Source organism: Plecotus auritus (assembly GCF_963455305.1).
Source record: "Plecotus auritus genome assembly, chromosome: 2".
NCBI lineage: Eukaryota > Metazoa > Chordata > Mammalia > Chiroptera > Vespertilionidae > Plecotus > Plecotus auritus.
Window position 1 is genome coordinate 93,664,539 of NC_137771.1, and position 19,263 is coordinate 93,683,801.

Consider the following 19,263-nt stretch of genomic DNA (forward strand, 5'->3'; position numbering starts at 1 on the left):
TAGTTTTGAGTGTTTTCATTTTTAATTGACAATTAATTGAATGCAATGTCCTTTTCAAATATACACAGACACTCATGTATATGGCAAAAAGCAGACTTTTCCTTTTTACCATCCAATCCTAGAGAATCTCCAGAAAAAACAACTTTAACTGTGTATAGTTCTGGATACTTTGCTATAATTTTACCTATTAGTGTCTATATATACATTGATAAAAATTTGAATTTTTAGCAACAAATCAGATTGTCTTATGCATGTTATTCTACACCTTCCTTTCTTGCACAATACATTTTGGAATGTTTTCTATATCAGTACATAATATTCTTTTTAATAACTGCTTGATATGGTTGTATCACTATTGATATGGTCTTTTATTTACAAACTAGAGGCCTGGTGCACGGATTCATGCACCAGTGGGGTGCCTCAGCTTGGTCTGTGCCCTCTTGCAATCTGGCTGGCCTGCGCCCTCTTGCAATCTGGGACCCCTCAGGGGATATCAGAGGCCCAGTGCACAGATTCGGCCGAATCCCTGCAGGCCAGGCCGAGGAACCTGCACCAAGCCTCTAGTATGCATATAAGATCTTTGGTTAATTTCTTCCCCCCCTTCCCTCTGAGATTCACCAGTCTGTTTCATGTTTCCATGCCTGTGCATTGAGTGTCTGCCCCCTGTTGGTCAGTGTGCATCATAGCTACCGATCGAACAGTCGCTTAGGTTTTTTATATATGTATAGATACATAAATTGCTTCATTTTCAATATAGAATCCCATGCTGTATTAAATGTCTCAAATTCCCTTCGTGCAAACATATTTCTGTAAATATATACCTGAAGTAGCATTGCTGGGTCAAAGTGAATTCACATTTTAGATTTGCATAGATAACTGTCAAATTACCCTATAGAAAGGCTGCAGCATTTTATAATATAGCCACAGCACATGAGAGAATCCATTTCTTCATGCCCTCATTGACACTAAGTGTTACCATTTGTTTTACAAATTGCCAGTATAATAGGTATGATATGATATTTCATGGTTATTTTAGTTTATATGTCTCTATTAGTTAACTTGAGCATTTTTACATTTGTATTTCTCTACTAGTACATTTCTGGGACAATTTATGTGAATTAAGGATTGGAAGGAAGAGACACACATGTGCATTTTAAGTCTATTGCTAAACTTTGTATATAGTGAGAGAAAGAGATCTTACTGAAAAATATTTTTTCTCACATGAATGGCTAGTTGTCAAAACATCATTTATTGATCAGATCTGTCATTATTTATTACTTTTAAATGCCGTATATATCCTATATTAAGACTAAATGTACATCTAGCTCTATCCTTATATTTACTTATTACTGTGCCCAAATCAATTTTAATTAGAGCTTTGTTTTATTTAGCTATAATCACAGTAATGCTCCATAAGAAAAAACAAAAACAAACAAACAAACAGGAAACCTTATTGGTATACAAAAATAAGCATTTAATCTCATGGTTCTAGGACTTGGCTGTGGTTGGGCTAGAGTAGACCGAGCTTGATTGGCCAGCTCTGCTTCAGGTGGGGGTAGGTTCTACCCTCACTGCATTGTTGTAGGGGAGGTCTGCCCCAGGTGTGACTCATTCTCTTGTGACTAATGGGCTTGCTGGGGTATGTTTTTCTCATGGTGCTGGCAAAATCCAAGAGCATATACTTAATTGCTCAAGCACATTTAAAACCCCCACTTGCATCACTTCTAAATCCTGTAAACAAAGTAAGCCCAAAGTCAAGAAGGGGATATTCTACCTTTAGAAAGAAAAACAGCTAGTTACAAAGCAAAGAGCATGGTTACAGGAATAGGGTGAATTGGTATCAAAAGTTCAATTTACCATGAGGCAAGCTTTCAAATTTTCTTTTTCTTTCTTTTTTTAAAATATATTTTTATTGATTTCAGAGAGGAAGGGAGAGGGAGAGAGAGAGAGAAACATCAATGATGAGAAGGAATCATTGATTGGCTGCCTCCTGCACGCCCCCCACTGGGATCGAGCCCCCAACCTGAGCATGTGCCCTTGACTGGAATTGAACCCGGGAACCTTCAGTCCACAGGCTGTCACTCTATCCACTGAGCCAAATCGGCTAGGGCCCAAATTTTCTTTTTCAACATTTTATTTTTTGGCTATTTTTTCACATTTTCTTTTCAGATAAACTTTTTTTTTTCAATTGCAATTAAGATTTAATATTATTTTATATTATTTGCAGGTATATAGCAGAGTGGTTAGACATTTATGTAATTTACAAAATCATCACCCCGATAAGTCTATCACTAACCAGGCACTTTACATAGTTGTTACAATATTATTGACTATATTCTCTACCTGTACTTTACATCCCTGTAACTGCTTCACAACTACCAATTTGTACTTCTTAATTCCTTCACCTTTTTAACCCAGCCCCTCCTATCTAGCAACCATCAGTTTGTTCTCTATTTATGAGTCTATTTCTGAACTCATTTTTTGTTCTTTAGATTCCACCTATAACTGAAGTCATAGTCTCTGTCTGACTTATTTCACTTAGCATAATACCCTCTAGTCCACCTATGCCATCACAAATGGAGAAATGTCTATTCGGGTCTTCTGCCCACTTTTTGCTTGCATTAGTTTTTTGTTTGTTTGTTTCTTTCTTTTTTGTTTTTTGTTTTGTTGGGGTTTTTGTTTTTTGTTTTTTGGGGTTTTTTTGGTGTTAAGCTGTATGAGTTCTTTAAAGATTTTGAATATTAACTTCTTATAGGGTCTACCATTGGTGAATATGTTCTCCCATTCAGTAGGTTGTCTTTTCATCTTGTTGATGGTTTCCTTTGCTGTGCCAAAATTTTTAGATTGATGTAGTCCCATTTGTTTACCCTTTCTTTTGTTTCCCTTGCCTTAGGAGATGTATCAGAAAAAATATTACTAAGAGTAATGTCAGAGATTTTATTGCCTATGTTTTCTTTTTGAAGTTTTATGGTTTCAGGTTTCTATTTAAGTCTTTAATCTATTTTGAGCTTATTTGTGTATTGGGGTAAGAAAGTTTCATTTTTTCAGGTATCTGTAGTTTTCCCAACAGCATTTATTTAATGACTATCTTTAGCCCACTGTATATTCTTGCCTTCTTTATTATAAATTATTGATCCTATAGGCCTGGATTTTTTTTCTGGGGTCTCTATTCCGTTCCATTGATCTATGTGTCTTTTTTAGCCAAGTACCATGCTGTTTTGATTGCTGTAGCCTTGTAGTATAGTTTGATATCAAGTAGTATGATACCTCCAACTTCATTCTTCTTTCTCAAGATTGCTGTGGTTATTTGAAGTATTTTGTGCAGTTGTTTTTTTAAATTTCTCTTTTAATAGTTCATCATTAATGCATAAAATGCACTGATTTATGAATATTAATTTTGTATCATGCTATTTTAATAAGTTCATTAATCAGTTTTAATAGTTTTTGGTAGAACCTTCAGGGTTCTCTCTATATATTAGTATGCAATCTGCACATGATTTTTTTATTTCTTCCTTTCCAATTTGGGTGCCTTTTACTTATTTTTCTTGTCTGATTGCTACGGCTAGGACTTCCAATTCTATGTTGAATAAAAGTGGTTAAAGTGCTCATTCTTGTCTTGTTTCTGATATTAAAGAAAATACTTTTAGCTCTTCCTTGTTGATTATGATGTTAGCTGTACGTTTGTCATATATGACCTTTATTATGTTGAGGTATGTTCCTTCTATTCTCACTTTGGTGAGAATTTTTCTCATAAATGAATGCTGGCTTTTGTCAAATGCTTTTTCTGCATTTATTATTATGATCATATAATTTTTACCATTCATTTCTTAATGTAGTGTATCACATTAATTGATTTGTGGATATTGAACCAATCTTGCATCCTATGAATAAATCCCACTTGGTCATAGTGTATGATCTATTTAATATATTACTGATTCAGTTTGCTAAATTTTAAATATATATATATATATATATTTTATTGATTTCAGAGAGGAAGGGAGAGGGAGAGAGAAATAGAAACATCAATGATGAGAGAGAACCATTGATCGGCTGCCTCCTGATCACCCCACACAGGGGATTGAGCCCGAAACCTGGGCATGTGACCTAACCAGGAATCAAACTGTGACCTTCTGATTTATAGGTTGACTCTCAACCACTGAGCCATGCCAGCTGGGCGGTTTGATAATTTTTTGTTGAGGATTTTGCATTTATGTTCATCAGGGATATTATAGTTTTCTTTTTTTATATTGTCTTTGTCTGGTTTTGGATTCAGGGCAAAAGTGGCAACATAAAATGAGCTTGGGAGCCTTCCCTCCTCTTGAATATTTTGGAGTAGTATAAAAATAAGCATTAACTCTTCTTTGAATGTGTGGTAAAATTACTTTGTGAAGTTAACCAGTCCAGGACTTTTGTATGTTAATAGTATTATTATTATTATTGCTTTGATTTTATTAGTAGTGATCAGTCTGTTTATATTTTCTGTTTCTTCCTCATTTGACCCTGTAAGATTATATGTTTCTAGAAATTTATCCATTTCTTCCAGATTTTCCAATTTGTTGTCACGTAATTGTTATTAGTATTTTCTTACAATCCTGTGTATGTCTGTCATGTGAATTGTTACTTCTCCTCTTTCAATTTTGTTTATTTGAAACTTTTCCCTTTTTGCTTGGTGAGTCTGAATAAAGGTTTATCATTTCAACTAACCAGCTCTTGGTTTCATTAATCTTTTGTATTGTTTTCATAATCTCTATTTTGTTTACTTCCACTCTGATCTTTATTATTTCCTTATACTCACTTTGAGTTTGTTTGTTTGTTGTTGTTGTTGTTGTTGTTGTTTTAGTTTTGTTAGCTGTAATGTTAGAGTGTTTATTTGAGATTTTTCTTGTCTCTTGAGATAAGCCTTTATGCTATGAATTTCCCTCTTACTACTGCTTTTGCTCTGTCCCACATCAATTTTGTGTCATTGTGTTTTCATTTTCATTTTGTCTTGAGGGATATTTGGATTTCTTCCTTAATCTCCTTCTTAACCATTAATTGTTTAGTAGCATATTATTTGGCCTCGTGTGCTTGTGTGTTTGTCAGTTTTATTTTTTGTAATTAATTTCTAGTTTCATACCATTGAGGTTAGAGAAGATGTTTGATATGATTTCAATCTCTTTAAATTTATTAAGATGTGTTTTGTGTCCTAGCATGCAGTCTACCCTGAAAAAAATGTTCCATGTAAACTTAAAAAGAATGTATATTCTGTTGCTTTGGGATAAAATGTTCTGAAGATATAAATTAAACCCATATGATTTAGTGTGTCATTTAAGGCTACTATTTCTGTGTTGCTTTTCTGTCTGAAAGATATATCCATTGATGACAATGGGTTGTTAAAGTCCCCTACTCTGACTGCATTATTGTCAATCTCTCCTTTTATGTTTATCAATATTTGATTTATATATTTATATATTGGGTGCATAAATGTTTACAAGGGTCATATCCTTTTGTTGGACTGATCCCTTTATCATTATGAAATGTCCTTCTTTATCTTTTATTTTAGCCTTTGTTTTAAAGCTACTTTTTCTGATATAAATATTGCTGTCTCTGATTTTATTCCTTCCCATTTGAATGAAATATCTTTCTTCATGCCTTTACTTAAGCCTGTGTGTCTTTCAATCTGGAGTGGGTCTCTTGTTGATAGCATATGTATGGGTCTTATTTTCTTGTACATTCAGCCACCCTATGTCTTTTGATCCATTTATATTTAAAGTGATTATTGACTGGTATGTAGTTATTGCCATTTTATTATTCATATTTATGTTCTTTGTTTCCCTCTTCTTAAAGAAGTACCTTTAACCTTTCTTGTAATATTGATTTAGTGGTCATGAACTCCTTTAGTTTTTTCTTGTGTTGGAAGCTCTTTATTTCTCCTTCAATTTTGAATGATAGTCTTGTTGAGTAGTTCTTGATTTTTATCACTGTGAATATTTCATGCCAATCCCTTATGGACTAAAATGTTTCTGTTGAGAAATCAGTTGACAGTCTTATGGGAGCTCACTTGTAGGGAGTTAACTGCCTTTCTCTTGCCACTTTCAAGATTCTCTCTTTGTCATTTGCCATTTTAATTATGATGTGTCTTAGTGTGGACCCCTTTGGGTTCATCTTGTTTGGGGATCTCTGCACTTCCTGGACTTGTGTGTATTTTTTCTTCACCAAGTTAGGGAAATTTTCAGTCACTATTTCTTCAAATATGTTCTCACTCTCTTGTTCTTTCTCTTTTTATTCTGGTTCCCCTATGATGCCAATGTTGTTACACTTAGTGTTGTTCCAGAGATCCCTTAAACTATACTCATTTTTAAATTCTTTTTTCTATTTGCTGTTCTAATTCAGGGTTTTTCCTATTTTGTCTTCAAAAATTGCTGCTTTAAACCTCTGCTTTATCTAATCTGCTATTGACTCCTTCTAGTATATTCTTCATTTCAGTTATTGTATTCTTCATTTCTGATAGGTTCTTTTTTATAATTTCTATACCTTTTTTTATACTTGCTTTCTCTTTGTTGAATTTCTTTCTAAGTTCCTTGAGAATTTTTTATGACTAGTGTTTGAACTTTATATCCGGTAGATTTCTTGCCTCAATTTCATTTAATTCTTGTTCTTGATTTTTGTCCTATTCTTTCATTTAGAACTATTTTTTTTTGGGGGGGGGTCTTTTCATTTTGGCTACCTCTTTGTCCTTTTTTCTGTGTATTAGGTAGATCTTCTGTGTCTCCCAGTATTTGCAGTGTGGCCTCATGTAGTCAATGTTCTATGGAAATAGTGGCAAAGTCTCCATGATCACCTGAGCTGGGTACTCCAGGAGTGTCCTTTGTGTTGTGTGTTACCTCTTATTGTAGTTGAGCCTTGATTGCTGTTGGCATGTCATGAGTGGGGTTGACCCTCAAGCTGACTGGCTGAGAATATTGGCCACAACCACAACATAGCAACTGCTGTGTGGGGGGCTGATCCCATGGAGTAGGATTTGCCCAGCAGACTCTGTTGCCTGCCAAAACCATCCTTTGGATGTGCCACTTGAGAAACTAATTAGGTTGTGCTCTGCTATGGTCTGAAGCCAGCCATTGTGTAGATGGGTTCTGGGGCCTCTTGAGAGGTGCAGGGTAGTGGCAACTTTCTCTCTAGTCCTTGCTCTGAAGCCACACAACTCAGTTTCTCACTGTATGTCTCTGGCACCCTCTCAGCCACTGTCCCTCTGCTAGAGCCCAGAATGAGTGTCTGCAAGTGAGTGAGTTTCTGTGTGGGACCTTTAAGCGAACACCTGAGTTTCCAGCAGCCTTTTATCTTACCTACATGGACAGAATTCATGCTTCATACTTAACTACGAAGAAGTAAATGGAGCTAAAAGTCAATGGGATTCCAGCTCCAGCTGCAGAGGGAATGATGGTGCATCAGGACAGACACACCAATATTTTCATTTTAAAAGCTAATAGTGGCTTTAACTTTGCACTTAGTTACAGACCAACTACACTACAACCTTTTCAAATGGCAAAAGTACAAAAAGAGTGTTACAAAATATTTTAGGAACAGTGCATAGTGTAAGTGCAGAGTAAATAAAAGCATTGAAAAATATCTTGCTAGAGGGAGTTCAACTTGAGAAAGTTATTACCAAAGCTAAATATTTCATGTAAATTTTATTTTATATGAACTATACTAAAAATAGATTTATGAGACTAATTTCTGGCTAAAAATAACAAACAATATATTAGTCCAGAAACAAACACTTTAACTGACATGAGTAGATAAAAAGAAACAAGGATGTTGCCTACCCCCAAAGTCTTTGCAGTATTACTGTCTAACATATATCCCTGATGACAGAATGTGATAAGCATTGAATTACAGTGGAACCTCGTTTCTCAAACTGAATTTGTTGTGGAAGGCTGTTCAAGAAACAATTTGTTCAAAAACCTAATCATTTTTCCCATTAGAAATAATGTAAATTGAATTAATTCATTCCAGACCTCCAAATGATTCCCTATTTTAACCTTTCTTATATACAGTACATGACTAATGTACTGTTTAATCTATAAACAAACATTTCTTTTCTTAAATTATTTAACCACCCCTATGAGCTTTAAAGGAATCACTGTCAGCACTCATTCCAGGGGTGTCTTTCAGGAGGTCAGTGTGCAGCATCTTCGCTTTTTCACATATCACTGCCTCTGAATGCTGTAACCTGCTAACTGCTTTTCATTTATCCAAATTAACAACAGTTTTTCTACCTCTTCAATGGCCTGGATCATTGTTTCTTTCACACCCTTGGAAACATTATCACTCTTGATGGTCTCTTTATTTTAAAATTGTGCTAACCCTCCATTTTGCCAGCAACAGAAGAAAAAAAAGCACAAAAATATTCACAGCACAATTTCCTGAGAAAGTTTAGCTGTAAAGTGACCCACAGTGGTGCCTTCTCTCCTTTGTTTTTGGCCTGAGAGACGCTTTTTTGTGATGTATCAGCGTTAGAGGGCTATCAGTTCCAGAACCAAAGTTAACTGAGACTTTTTTCCGTGAACAACTTGGTCGAGAACTGAATTGTTCAAGATGGGCAGCATTTGAGAACCAAGATTTGACTGTAATTATTGCTAAAGTCATTTTCTAATGCAAAAGAAAAAGAAAACAAAACAAATTAAACCTGATACAATCCGACCAAAGACGTATCAATTTACAGTTTCAAGATTATTTTACAAAATACCTACATTTACACAATAGTCTCCAGACAGCATTTAAAACAAAATTTTTAATTTATCCTGATATGCTGTTAAGTTAATAAATTATACTATTTAAGCAATTATTTAGTGTTTTATTATTAAGTTTGCTTATTCAATAAATTTTTCTTTCTCTTGACTCAGGAAGAGAAAAAGAAAAGAGCACACATTTAAGATGGTGAGAGGAAGTGCAAGCACACAGATAATTTACAGAAAAGGTGGTGGCTAGGGAGGATCAGCAATCATGTGAACCTCATGCAGTGCAAAGCTCTCCAACAATAAAAATCAATCTTTGTAGAGCCACTTAACCAGGATTTTAAAGAAAAACTCCATTTTGTAGTCAAATCCTTTAACACTTTTATTCTGATTTAAAATCAGTCCAGCTGTTAGTCTGCAGCTGCAGTACTAAGTATCATATTATGCATGAAAGTCATTAGAAAAAGAATGTCTTTCCACCTTCAGCTTAAAAATCTTTTTTAAGTAAAGAAGTGAGGAAAAGTAATACTAAATCTAGGATGATTTGCAAAGGACTATTATGTGACAAATGCCTTAAATTTAGTATAAAGGTTTAAATTTTCATTTCTTTGATTTTGTTTATGCATTTCTTTTATCCAGTAAATCTTAGTCTTTAATGTCATTAAGCTGGTTGCTTATGTTATATTAGTTTTAAAATATTAATATCAATATTATCCTATATAATAAAAGCCTAATATGCTAAGTGTCCGGTCGTCCGGTCGTCAGTTCAACCAATCAAAGCATAATATGCTAAATGATATGCTAAGGCCGCTCAACTGCTTGCTATGATATGCACTGACCACCAAGGGGAAGATGCTCCTACTGGTAGATTCACTTGCTGCTGGGGTCTGGCCAACTGGGACTGAGCAAGATGGGCCAGACATGCCCTGGAGCCCTCCTGTGGTCCCTCCCCAGCTGGCCAACCTCCTGCGTCCCTCCCTGGCCCTGATCACGCACTAGTGGGGTTCCTCAGCCTGGCCTGCACCCTCTCACAATCCGGGACCCCTCAGGGGATGTCAGAGAGCTGGTTTCAGCCAGATCCCGGAGGCCAGGCCGAAGGACCCCACTGGTGCATGAATTCATGCACCAGGCCTATAGTTACTAATAATATGATTACTAAAATAGCTTACCTTTTTTTATTTCTTTCATTTGCTTATTCTGCAGTTTTTCTTGTCCTTTTGTTATATTCTTCAGGGAGTGTACAGTGAAATTGCTCTGTTTTAAAATAACTTGAAGTAATTCTCTGTGGTTAAGCCACCAACCTATGTTCATATGTTCATATGTTTCATTTTGGTTTCATTTATTTAGAAAAGTGCTCATGGCATTCTTTCTTGGTCTCCACCCCTAATGTATACCCAATTTTCTGTAATTTCAAGGAATCTGCAGAAATAATGGTAGATGAATGCATCAGTTATCTTTACAAAATTAGCTTAATTATTTTTACATAATTATATATATATATATATATATATATATATATATATATATATATATTATACATAATTATGTGTTTCACATTTAAGTTTTCACTTGCTACCTGTGTAGTTCCAGTATCATTAAATATTTTTCCAAAGTATATTTTAATGGTTTATACTATTCTATTTTGTGGACAAGTAATTTATTTGGGAGCATTTCAGATTTTCCCCCAGTTTTTCACTATTATAAGTAGTGCTATGATGAACAAACTCTATACATACATTTTTTATGCATTATTTTTAAGGGTTAGATAGATTTATTACTCTGAATCAAAGTAATGTATATGTTTTCAATAAAACATATTTCTAAATATTTAAAACATATTTCTAAATATTTATATTTTTAATTTCTTTATTGATTAAGATATTACATATGTATCCTTATTCCCCCATTACACCCCCCCAATGCATGCCCTTACCCCCCTGTTGTCTGTGTCCATTGATGAGGCTTATATGCATGCATATAAGTCCTTTGGTTGATCTTTCCCCCTTATCCCCACCCTCCCCTACCTTCCCTGAGGTTTGACGTTCTGATCGATGTTTCTCTGTCTCTAGATCTGTTTTTGTTCATCAGTTTATGTTGTTCATTATATTCCACAAATGAGTGAGATCATGTGATATTTATCTTTCTCTCCCTGGCTTATTTCACTTAGCATAATGCTCTCCAGTTCCATCCATGCTGTTGCAAATGGTAAGAATTCCTTCTTTTTTACCGCAGCGTAGTATTCCATTGTGTAGATGTACCACAGTTTTTTAATCCACTCATCTGCTGATGGGCACTTAGGTTGTTTCCAAATCTTAGCTATGGTGAATTGTGCTGCTATGAACATAGAGGTGCATATATCCTTTCTGATTGGTGTTTCTAGTTTCTTGGGATATATTCCTAGAAGTGGGATCACTGGGTCAAATGGGAGTTCCATTTTTAGTTTTTTGAGGAAACTCCATAATGTTTTCCACAGTGGCTGCACCAGTCTGCATTCTCACCAGCAGTGCTTGAGGGTTCCTTTTTCTCCGCATCCTCGCCAGCACTTGTCGTTTGTTGATTTGTTGATGATAGCCATTCTGACAGATGTGAGATGATACCGCATTGTTGTTTCAATACTATTAAAACATATTTCTAAATATTTAAAACATATTTCTAAATTTTAAAATTTTAGAAAAAAGAAAACAAAAGAAATGACAATCTCATCAATAGATTGGTGATTCACCACACAATTGGTATTGAGTATTAAAATCAAAGCATAAATAAATTAATATATATGCATATATTGATTTCCTTTTAAATGTTTGAATTCTTCAAGTACTGCTTAGTTAAAATTGTTCTTATGAATATATGGTCACTTTTTCTCTTCTGTGAAATGCTTTCCCTTTGCTGACTTTCTTTTAAACACTTTATGATTTTGTTGTTGTTGTTAATCTTCACCCCAGGATATTTTTTCCACTGATTTTTTAGAGAGAGTGGAAGGAAGGGGGAGAGACAGAGAGAGAGAAATAAAGATGTGAAAGAGACACATTGATTGGTTGCCTCCCACATGTGTCCCAACTGGGGCCAGGGATCAAGCCTGCAACTAAGGTGTGTGCCCTTGACTAGAATCAAACCCGTGACCCTTCAATCCACTGGCCAATGCTTTGACCACTGAGCCAAACCAGCTAGGAAAACACTATGATTTTTTAATGATTTTTGTATTTGCATCTTTCTCAATCAGCACATTTATTAACTTATTGTAATTTTTTACATATAAGGGACCTTTACTAACATTTTCTGTTGCTACAAATGTTTTCCTAATTTGCTATATATTTTAAATTTTACTATATATGAAAATCAAGTTTTATATTTAATAATATGCATTATTTTTTCTCTTTGATTTTTTTGTTATTTTTGTTTAGATAAAACTTTCTCATCTAGAGACCAAATAAATAAAATATTATTTTATTCAAGATTTCTTATGCTTTCTATTTTTAAATTCAGATTTAAATTAATTTTCAGTCTATTTTTATGTACAGAAAATTTACTTTTTTCAAGCAACCAATTTTTTCAGATGAATTTAATACTCATTCCCTTTGATTTGCAATAATGTCTTTATTATATACTAGAGGCCAGGTGCACGCAATTCTGGCCTGGTTGCCCCTAACTGCCCTCCTCTGCTGGCCTGATTGCCCACAACTACCCTCTCCTGCCGGCCATCTTGTGGCAGCCATCTTTGACTACATGGGGTGGCCATCTTGTGGGAAGGTATGAGGGTCAATTTGCATATTACCTCTTTATTATATAGGATTAATTTCACAGCTAGATATATACATATTGTAACATCTCTTTCTAGGCTATCCATTTTGACTCATATATTTTTATACCAATTTAACTGTTCCTAGCTCTATAATCCAATCTACCATCTAATATCTTACAAGACAAATCCATAGCCATCTCATACTATAAGGAAAACAGGTTACAAACTTTCCTAAATGGCATTTCTCGACCTCAGTTGTCTTATGAGAAAATTTTTATCTCAACAACAGGCATTTGAAACCCAATTGGCTAAAATGTTTATTATTACAGTAGTCCCAACAGTTAAATCACTTTTACAAAAGAATAAAAACAAGAGTAGCCTTTTCTTGTCAGGACGCTTGATAGCATCTGGCGAGTGCCATGTACGTGTGAATGGTCAATGCCATCTCTCTTACACCCTCACGTTATTTTCTTTTAGAATGAAAGTTTTCTTTCATGCTTTTCCCCAGAAATACTGACCTCAAACTCAGTTGTCACTTCTTCATGTGTTATCCACTTGGAACGAAGCTGTCATTTCCATTTAGAGTCCTAGATGTGCTGGTAAAACCATGGCCTGCAGCCTCTAGGATCCAGCAAGGGCAGCAGTTTGAGGCATCAAAGCGCACACTGGAAGGGCTCAGGGAAGGTTGACACATACTTGCCATGTAACTGATTTTTTTGGAAGATAAAATTACTCCCGGATGAATAAACTATTGCTACACACTACAACAGGAATGAATCTCAAAATAATTAGCCTGAGCCCGGCCAGTGGGGCTCAGTGGTTGATTGTCAATCCATGAACCAAGAAGGTCACCAGTTGGATTCTGATCAGGGCACATGGAGGGATGTGGGCTCGATCCCCAGTGGGGGCCGTGCAAGAGGCTCAGCCGATCAATGCTTTTCTCTCATAGATGTGTCTATCTATCCCTCTCCTTTCATCTCTCTCTAAAATCAATAAAAATATTAATAATTAGCCTGAGTGAAAGAAGCAAGACCCCTCCAAAAATGTATGATTCTATTTACATAAAATTGTAGAAAACGCAAACTAATTTATAGTGACAAAAAGCAGATTAAGAGTTCCCTGGCAGGGATGGGGGATCAGAGAGAGGCTCAGAATGTTGGTGCGATGAATATTTTTATTATTTTGATTATAAAATTGTTCAGTGTAAATGTATAGTTTATTGGACATTAGAATATATGTAAATGTGTGTGTGTGTGTGTGTGTGTGTGTGTATTTACAGTTGCATGAAACCAGCTAAATGGTAGGCAAGAGGCAGAGAACAGAAAGAGGAAGGGACAGAAAAGTCTTGGAGAGCAGGCAAGACCAGGGAATCTCCAAAGGATTCCTTCAAATCTATAATACAGCCCAGAATGGGGATCGAAGCTGGTTGGGCAGAGCAATACTTTGCAAATCTTAATTTGTACACACATCCCCTGGGGCTGCTATTAACATGCAAATCTGATTTGGTAGGTCTGAGCTGGAGCCTGGGATTCTGCATTTCTCATAAGCTTCCAGGTGGTGCTTGTCTTCAACCAGTCTTTGAGTAGCAAGGGCTAGAGCATTTTTTGTCAACTTTGGTTTCATATCAGAATCACTGAGAGCTTAAAATAAATGAATAAATAAATGAATATTTGTAAAGCCCTGATGCCTGGATCATATCCTAATCCCAAAGATTCGGATTTAACCGATCTTGAGTTCAGTCCAGAAGTTTTTAAATCAGAAGTTTTTAAATCTCCCCAATGATTCTAATGTGCAGCCAAGATTGATAACTACTGTTCCAGAGAAAGTGATAAAAGCCTTATTCGGGAATGAGGAGGAAAGAACCCTGAAAAGGTGGGAGGAATGGCAGGTATGAGCAGGGCCAGAGAAATGTAATGAACTAGGTCCCCAATCAAAACGCAAATTGACCCTGTTCCAAACATGAAAATTTACCTGGGTGTAATTCATACCTGCATGGTTCTGCCTTTGGTAAAGATGCTTTTGCTGCTTCCACTCCTGCCCTGGGAAGAAGTCCCAGACTGATAGCTAAGTAGGCAGATGGGTAGCATAGCCTTCCTCAGATGAGAGAGAGCCACAGGGAAGAAAAGTCCCTCAATGGAGGAAGCTGACCAGGGAGGCTCGTTGGGCTCCTCCTTCCGGTCACTTCCACAATTATCTGTTGAAAGGAAACAGCCCCCAGCCCCCCTCTTCCCATCAGTGATGGGCCATAAACCAGGCCCATCTTCTAATATGCCCCCGACTTGTTTTAAAAATCACTTTCAAATAGGTTGAAAATTATTTTTTATCTGGTTACAGAATTGTATCTTCATCATAGAATTTTGATTCTGAAACTACGGATGCATCAGAATCCTAATTGTTTAATGAGACTTGTCAATTTCATTGTGCTGCTTGGAACTTAAAGAGCTAGCATTTGTCGGCATTTTGCTGACAAATGTCATCATTTACAGACTGACCTTGTCTACTGATTAGGTTCACCATTGCTAAAATTACATATTGGCAAAGGAGTTACCTTTAGTGAAACAAAACACTTTTATTTTTCATTTAGTTGGTTAAGTTGCAGTTTAGGAGCAAAACAACCTTGAAATATATGACTGCAGCCTGGTTTGATAATGCTCATTATGTTTGCCTTCCGATGCAGACGATGCTGTGTACCTGGAAGATGATAGAGAGAGAGAAGAGTATGTCCTGAATGACATCGGGGTTATTTTTTACGGAGACTTCAATAACATCAAGAGTAGAAGCTGGAGCTATGGTCAGGTGAGCCATTTAAAATTTGTCATTGTCAAGGACATTTTGCTTAATATTTTTGTCACATGTATCACTGCAGGGTGCCATATGTCAATATGAGACAAGCATAATTTCCTGCTTTGCAGGATCCGAGACTCCAAATCAGAGAACCCAGGAGTAGAGACTTAGAAAGGCAACTGCATAATTCATCAGCTGAAATCACATATCTTAGGTTATTGCGATGTTACAGAGTCTATAGAAAGCATGGCATTCTAGTGAGAAGTGCTGAGGCATCTTAGTGCAGTGACATCTCATAGCTCAGACCTGGCACTGCAACTGTGAGGGGACTGAGCTTCCCTTTCCTTACAAGGGGCGGTGCCTTGATAATGATGCAAAGGGTACCGCAAGGTATGTGCCCAACTCAAAGAAATAACTTTTTAAAGTGTTGGTATAAGATACAGCTAAAAGAAATGGGTGTTACCATTTGGTCAAAGGGCTTTTATTTAAGGACATTTTATCAGCTGCAACTTCAAGTGTCTGTCCAGATATAAAATATCTTACATGGATTTCATTTAAAATATTGAATAACTCGCACTATTTCAGTTTGGTATCTTTAACAAAGGAGCAAATGGATATTTTACCATATTTCCAGAAATTAATGCATATCCTGTGATTCAGAAGCAACTTTTCATCAGCAGCATGGGAGGGTGAGTGTGCCCTTTCTCAGAGAGTCTTGGCTGAGATGACTGGAATGTGCACCATTCTGGTGCCCAGGGCGGAGAGTTCACGGAGTCTGGTCTCACCTGGGTCCCACTGGTCAGTTTAGAGCACTGGTGAGGGATGAAGGGAGGGCCCCTATGGAAGTCAAAGCAAAGGGGCCCTCCCTTCATCCCTCACCAGTGCTCTAAACTGACCAGTGGGACCCAGGTCATCACCAGCTCCTGTCCACTTGGCTTTGTGTCCTGCTCCTTCCCCCTGACTCCTGAGAATCACTGCCCACCTGTATTTCAGACATCCTGTCAAGCTAATGTCCTATGTTTCTTCCCCTGTTTTAGATACCTGCCTGATTCCCTGCCTATAAGCCCTCCCCTGCCCAAATGGCATACAACTCTCAATTATTGCCTGTTGTCTGGTGCCCTAGCTCTGGGTCTCTGATTCCTAACCTTTAGTGTGATTTTATCTATGTTCCCAATGTGACAATATAGAGAGATAATAAGAGACAAGTCACCAAGGTGGAAGCAAAGAGGACTGGAAAGGGTCCTCCTCAGCCAGAATCCTTTTGGTAGTCACCCTTGAACACAGCCACTGTCTGTCTCTACTCATTCGGAATTCATCAATTTAGTCCTTCAGCATAAAGAACCAACGAACCCAGTAGTTTGTAGTGATGCAGAGAAACAACCAGTTCTATGACTATTCTTTTACCTCTCCAGTTCTCTGATATTGTGTCCTGCAGACACAGTTGAGAGATGCTGCTTAAGAAGCACCAGAATAATGAGTTATTTTTATGCCTGGAGAACAAAGGCATTACCCATTACTGCATCCATCACATCTGTTTAGGGCACATGCAGAGTTGGTATTTTCACTGGATTTAATAAATTATTACATGGTAATTAGCCATTTAGATTGTGGTTTCTGTCACAAGTGCTTGTGTGGATAACTGTAAGATTACTGTGTTCAGGAAAATCTGTACAGTGAGGTACAATACAGGTGAAATATTCCCATTTTGTCATTTTATTACTACTTTGTCTTCATTCCTTTCTTAGAAAATGCTAGTGTTGCAAATGGCTAGCTTCTCCCTCCAAGGAAATTGAACTGCCTATTAGGTTGTTCCCTTGATAATATAATCTACTTTGTCCTGCCCTCTCTTTGAGTCCACCTTGTCTCCAAAGAGGGAAAACCTTAGACAGACATTCACTGCACAAGGTCTCCTACTATTTGCCATGCAAGGTATGGTATATCGACCTGAAGTGCCTTCTTGTGATATACCTGAAAGCCATTTATTTTCTGGACGCACAGGGACTCGTGTTACTTTTGAGGTCTCAAGACTTTGCCCTGACTTTGGTAAATCGTTTATTCCTTTGCCTTGGGCACTGGAGCCAATATGTTGGAGAGATCCTCTAAATTAACTGGTACAATTTTCTGAAGAACTTCAAGTCATTCCACGATCCTTAAGTACATCAGTTCTCCAGTAGTTCTGTTTCTATTTCTAGCTTGCTTTTAAGTTCTTATTTATTTTACTGAGAAATAAAAGAGGATGTCTCCTCCATTCCACTTTTGTATGTAATATTAAGTATAAAAGATTATGAACAATTACTATATAGGAATACACATTTCTAAACATTAGATTGTGGTTTCATTTTATTTTTTGCCAGAGAATATCTTGCTTACAGAGTGGACACTGAGTAGTTTCTCATTTTTTTTCTAAATAGTTTGAGGATGGCATCCTGGACGCTTGCCTGCACATGATGGACAAAGCACAGATGGACCTTTCAGGCCGAGGGAATCCCATCAAAGTCAGCCGCGTTGGGTCTGCAATGGTAAGCAACCACGACTGATTGCTAAAACCAAGTACATGTCATTTGCCTTGGTTTAGATGTCAGTTCATTACGAGCTATTGAAATGGTGACTTAAACTTAGTGAACTTTTATTTGTAATAGCCTGGAATTCCCTGAACTTGTCATATGCTAAAAACAAAATTCTTACTTCAGTACTATATGTTTCTTTAGCTTCAGACAAATGGTGAAAGATGACATGATACCAAAGACCACTTATTGTTAAGAATCTCTTGCCTAGGGACTAAGGAGTGACCAAGACAAAAGGTCAGTGACTATAATAAACAAACAAACAAACATCAAGGAGCACCAAAAAAATGTACAAGACACAGCTTCTCTCCATTTTCACACCCACAGTAAGAGTCAAGGAATAAATGACTGTCTAATCTCAGCTTCTATTACAATAATACCTCACTATAGGGCTTTATTGTTTACTAGAGGACCGATGTACGAAATTCGTGCAAGAGTAGGCCTTCCTTCCCCCAGCTGCCAGCACCAGCTTCCCTCTGGCACCCGGGACCCAGGTTTCCCTCTGGCTGCCAGCAGGTACCCGGGACCCGGCTTCGTCTGGAAGAAGGACGTCCGGTCTAATTAGCATATTATGCTTTTATTATTATAGACTAGAGGCCCAATGCACAAAATTCATGCACTGGGGGGGGGGGGGTGTCCCTCAGCCCAGTTGGCACCCTCTCCAATCTGGGACCACTCAGGGATTGGGCCTAAACCAGCAGTCAGACATCCCTCCCACAATCTGGAACTGCTGGCTCCCAACCGCTCGCCTGCCTGCCTGCCTGATTGCCCCTAACTGCTTCTGCCTGCCAGCCTGATTACCCCCTAGCCACTCCCCTGTCAGCCTGATCGACACCTACTGCACCCCTGCCGGCCCAATTGCCCCCAACTGTCCTCCCCTGCAGTCCTGGTTGCCCCCAATTGCCCTCCCCTGCTGGTCTGGTCACCCCCAACTGCCCTCCACTGCTGGCCATCTTGTGACCACATGGGGCGGCCATCTTGTATGAGGGCATGGTGGTCAATTTGCATATTACCTCTTAATTAGATAGGATAAAATGGGTTTTGAGTCTTCATAGTAATCACATGAGATAAGTAGGGTGGGTATTACTCATGCCACTTTACAAGTTAGGAAACAGTGTGATGACAGGTTGTCAGTGACAAAGCTCCCCCTGGAATCCAGGTCTGCTGACCCCAACTCTAGAGCTTCTCTGCCTCATGTCTGCTCTCTGCAGGAGATCCAGAAGCATCATTGAGGGTGCAGCGATCCTGCACTGCAGCAGCTCCCTGGGAGAGGGAACAATTCCCATGAGTGAGAAGGTTGGGATCAGGTATGGGAGGTGAGCTAAAGCAATGCCCAGTCTTGTGCAGTCCTGGACTGAATTGATATACACAGCACATAGACCCTGCCCTTGGTGCATAACAGCACATTAAAGCTGATTCATGAGCAGAATATTCCTAAAGATACACTAAGCCATGTGCTATT

At 37.5% G+C, this 19,263-nt stretch overlaps 1 protein-coding gene across 1 annotated transcript in view; it reads left to right on the forward strand.

Moving 5' to 3' along the window:
• The window catches only part of F13A1 (coagulation factor XIII A chain), a 209,464-nt gene that overhangs the window by 94,835 nt on the left and 95,366 nt on the right, over window positions 1–19,263 (forward strand). Inside the window, exons 5-6 of the mRNA XM_080656002.1 lie at window positions 15,131–15,249; window positions 17,649–17,756. Coding sequence (XP_080512128.1) covers window positions 15,131–15,249; window positions 17,649–17,756 — 227 coding nt within the window. The remainder of the gene's footprint in view (window positions 1–15,130; window positions 15,250–17,648; window positions 17,757–19,263) is intronic.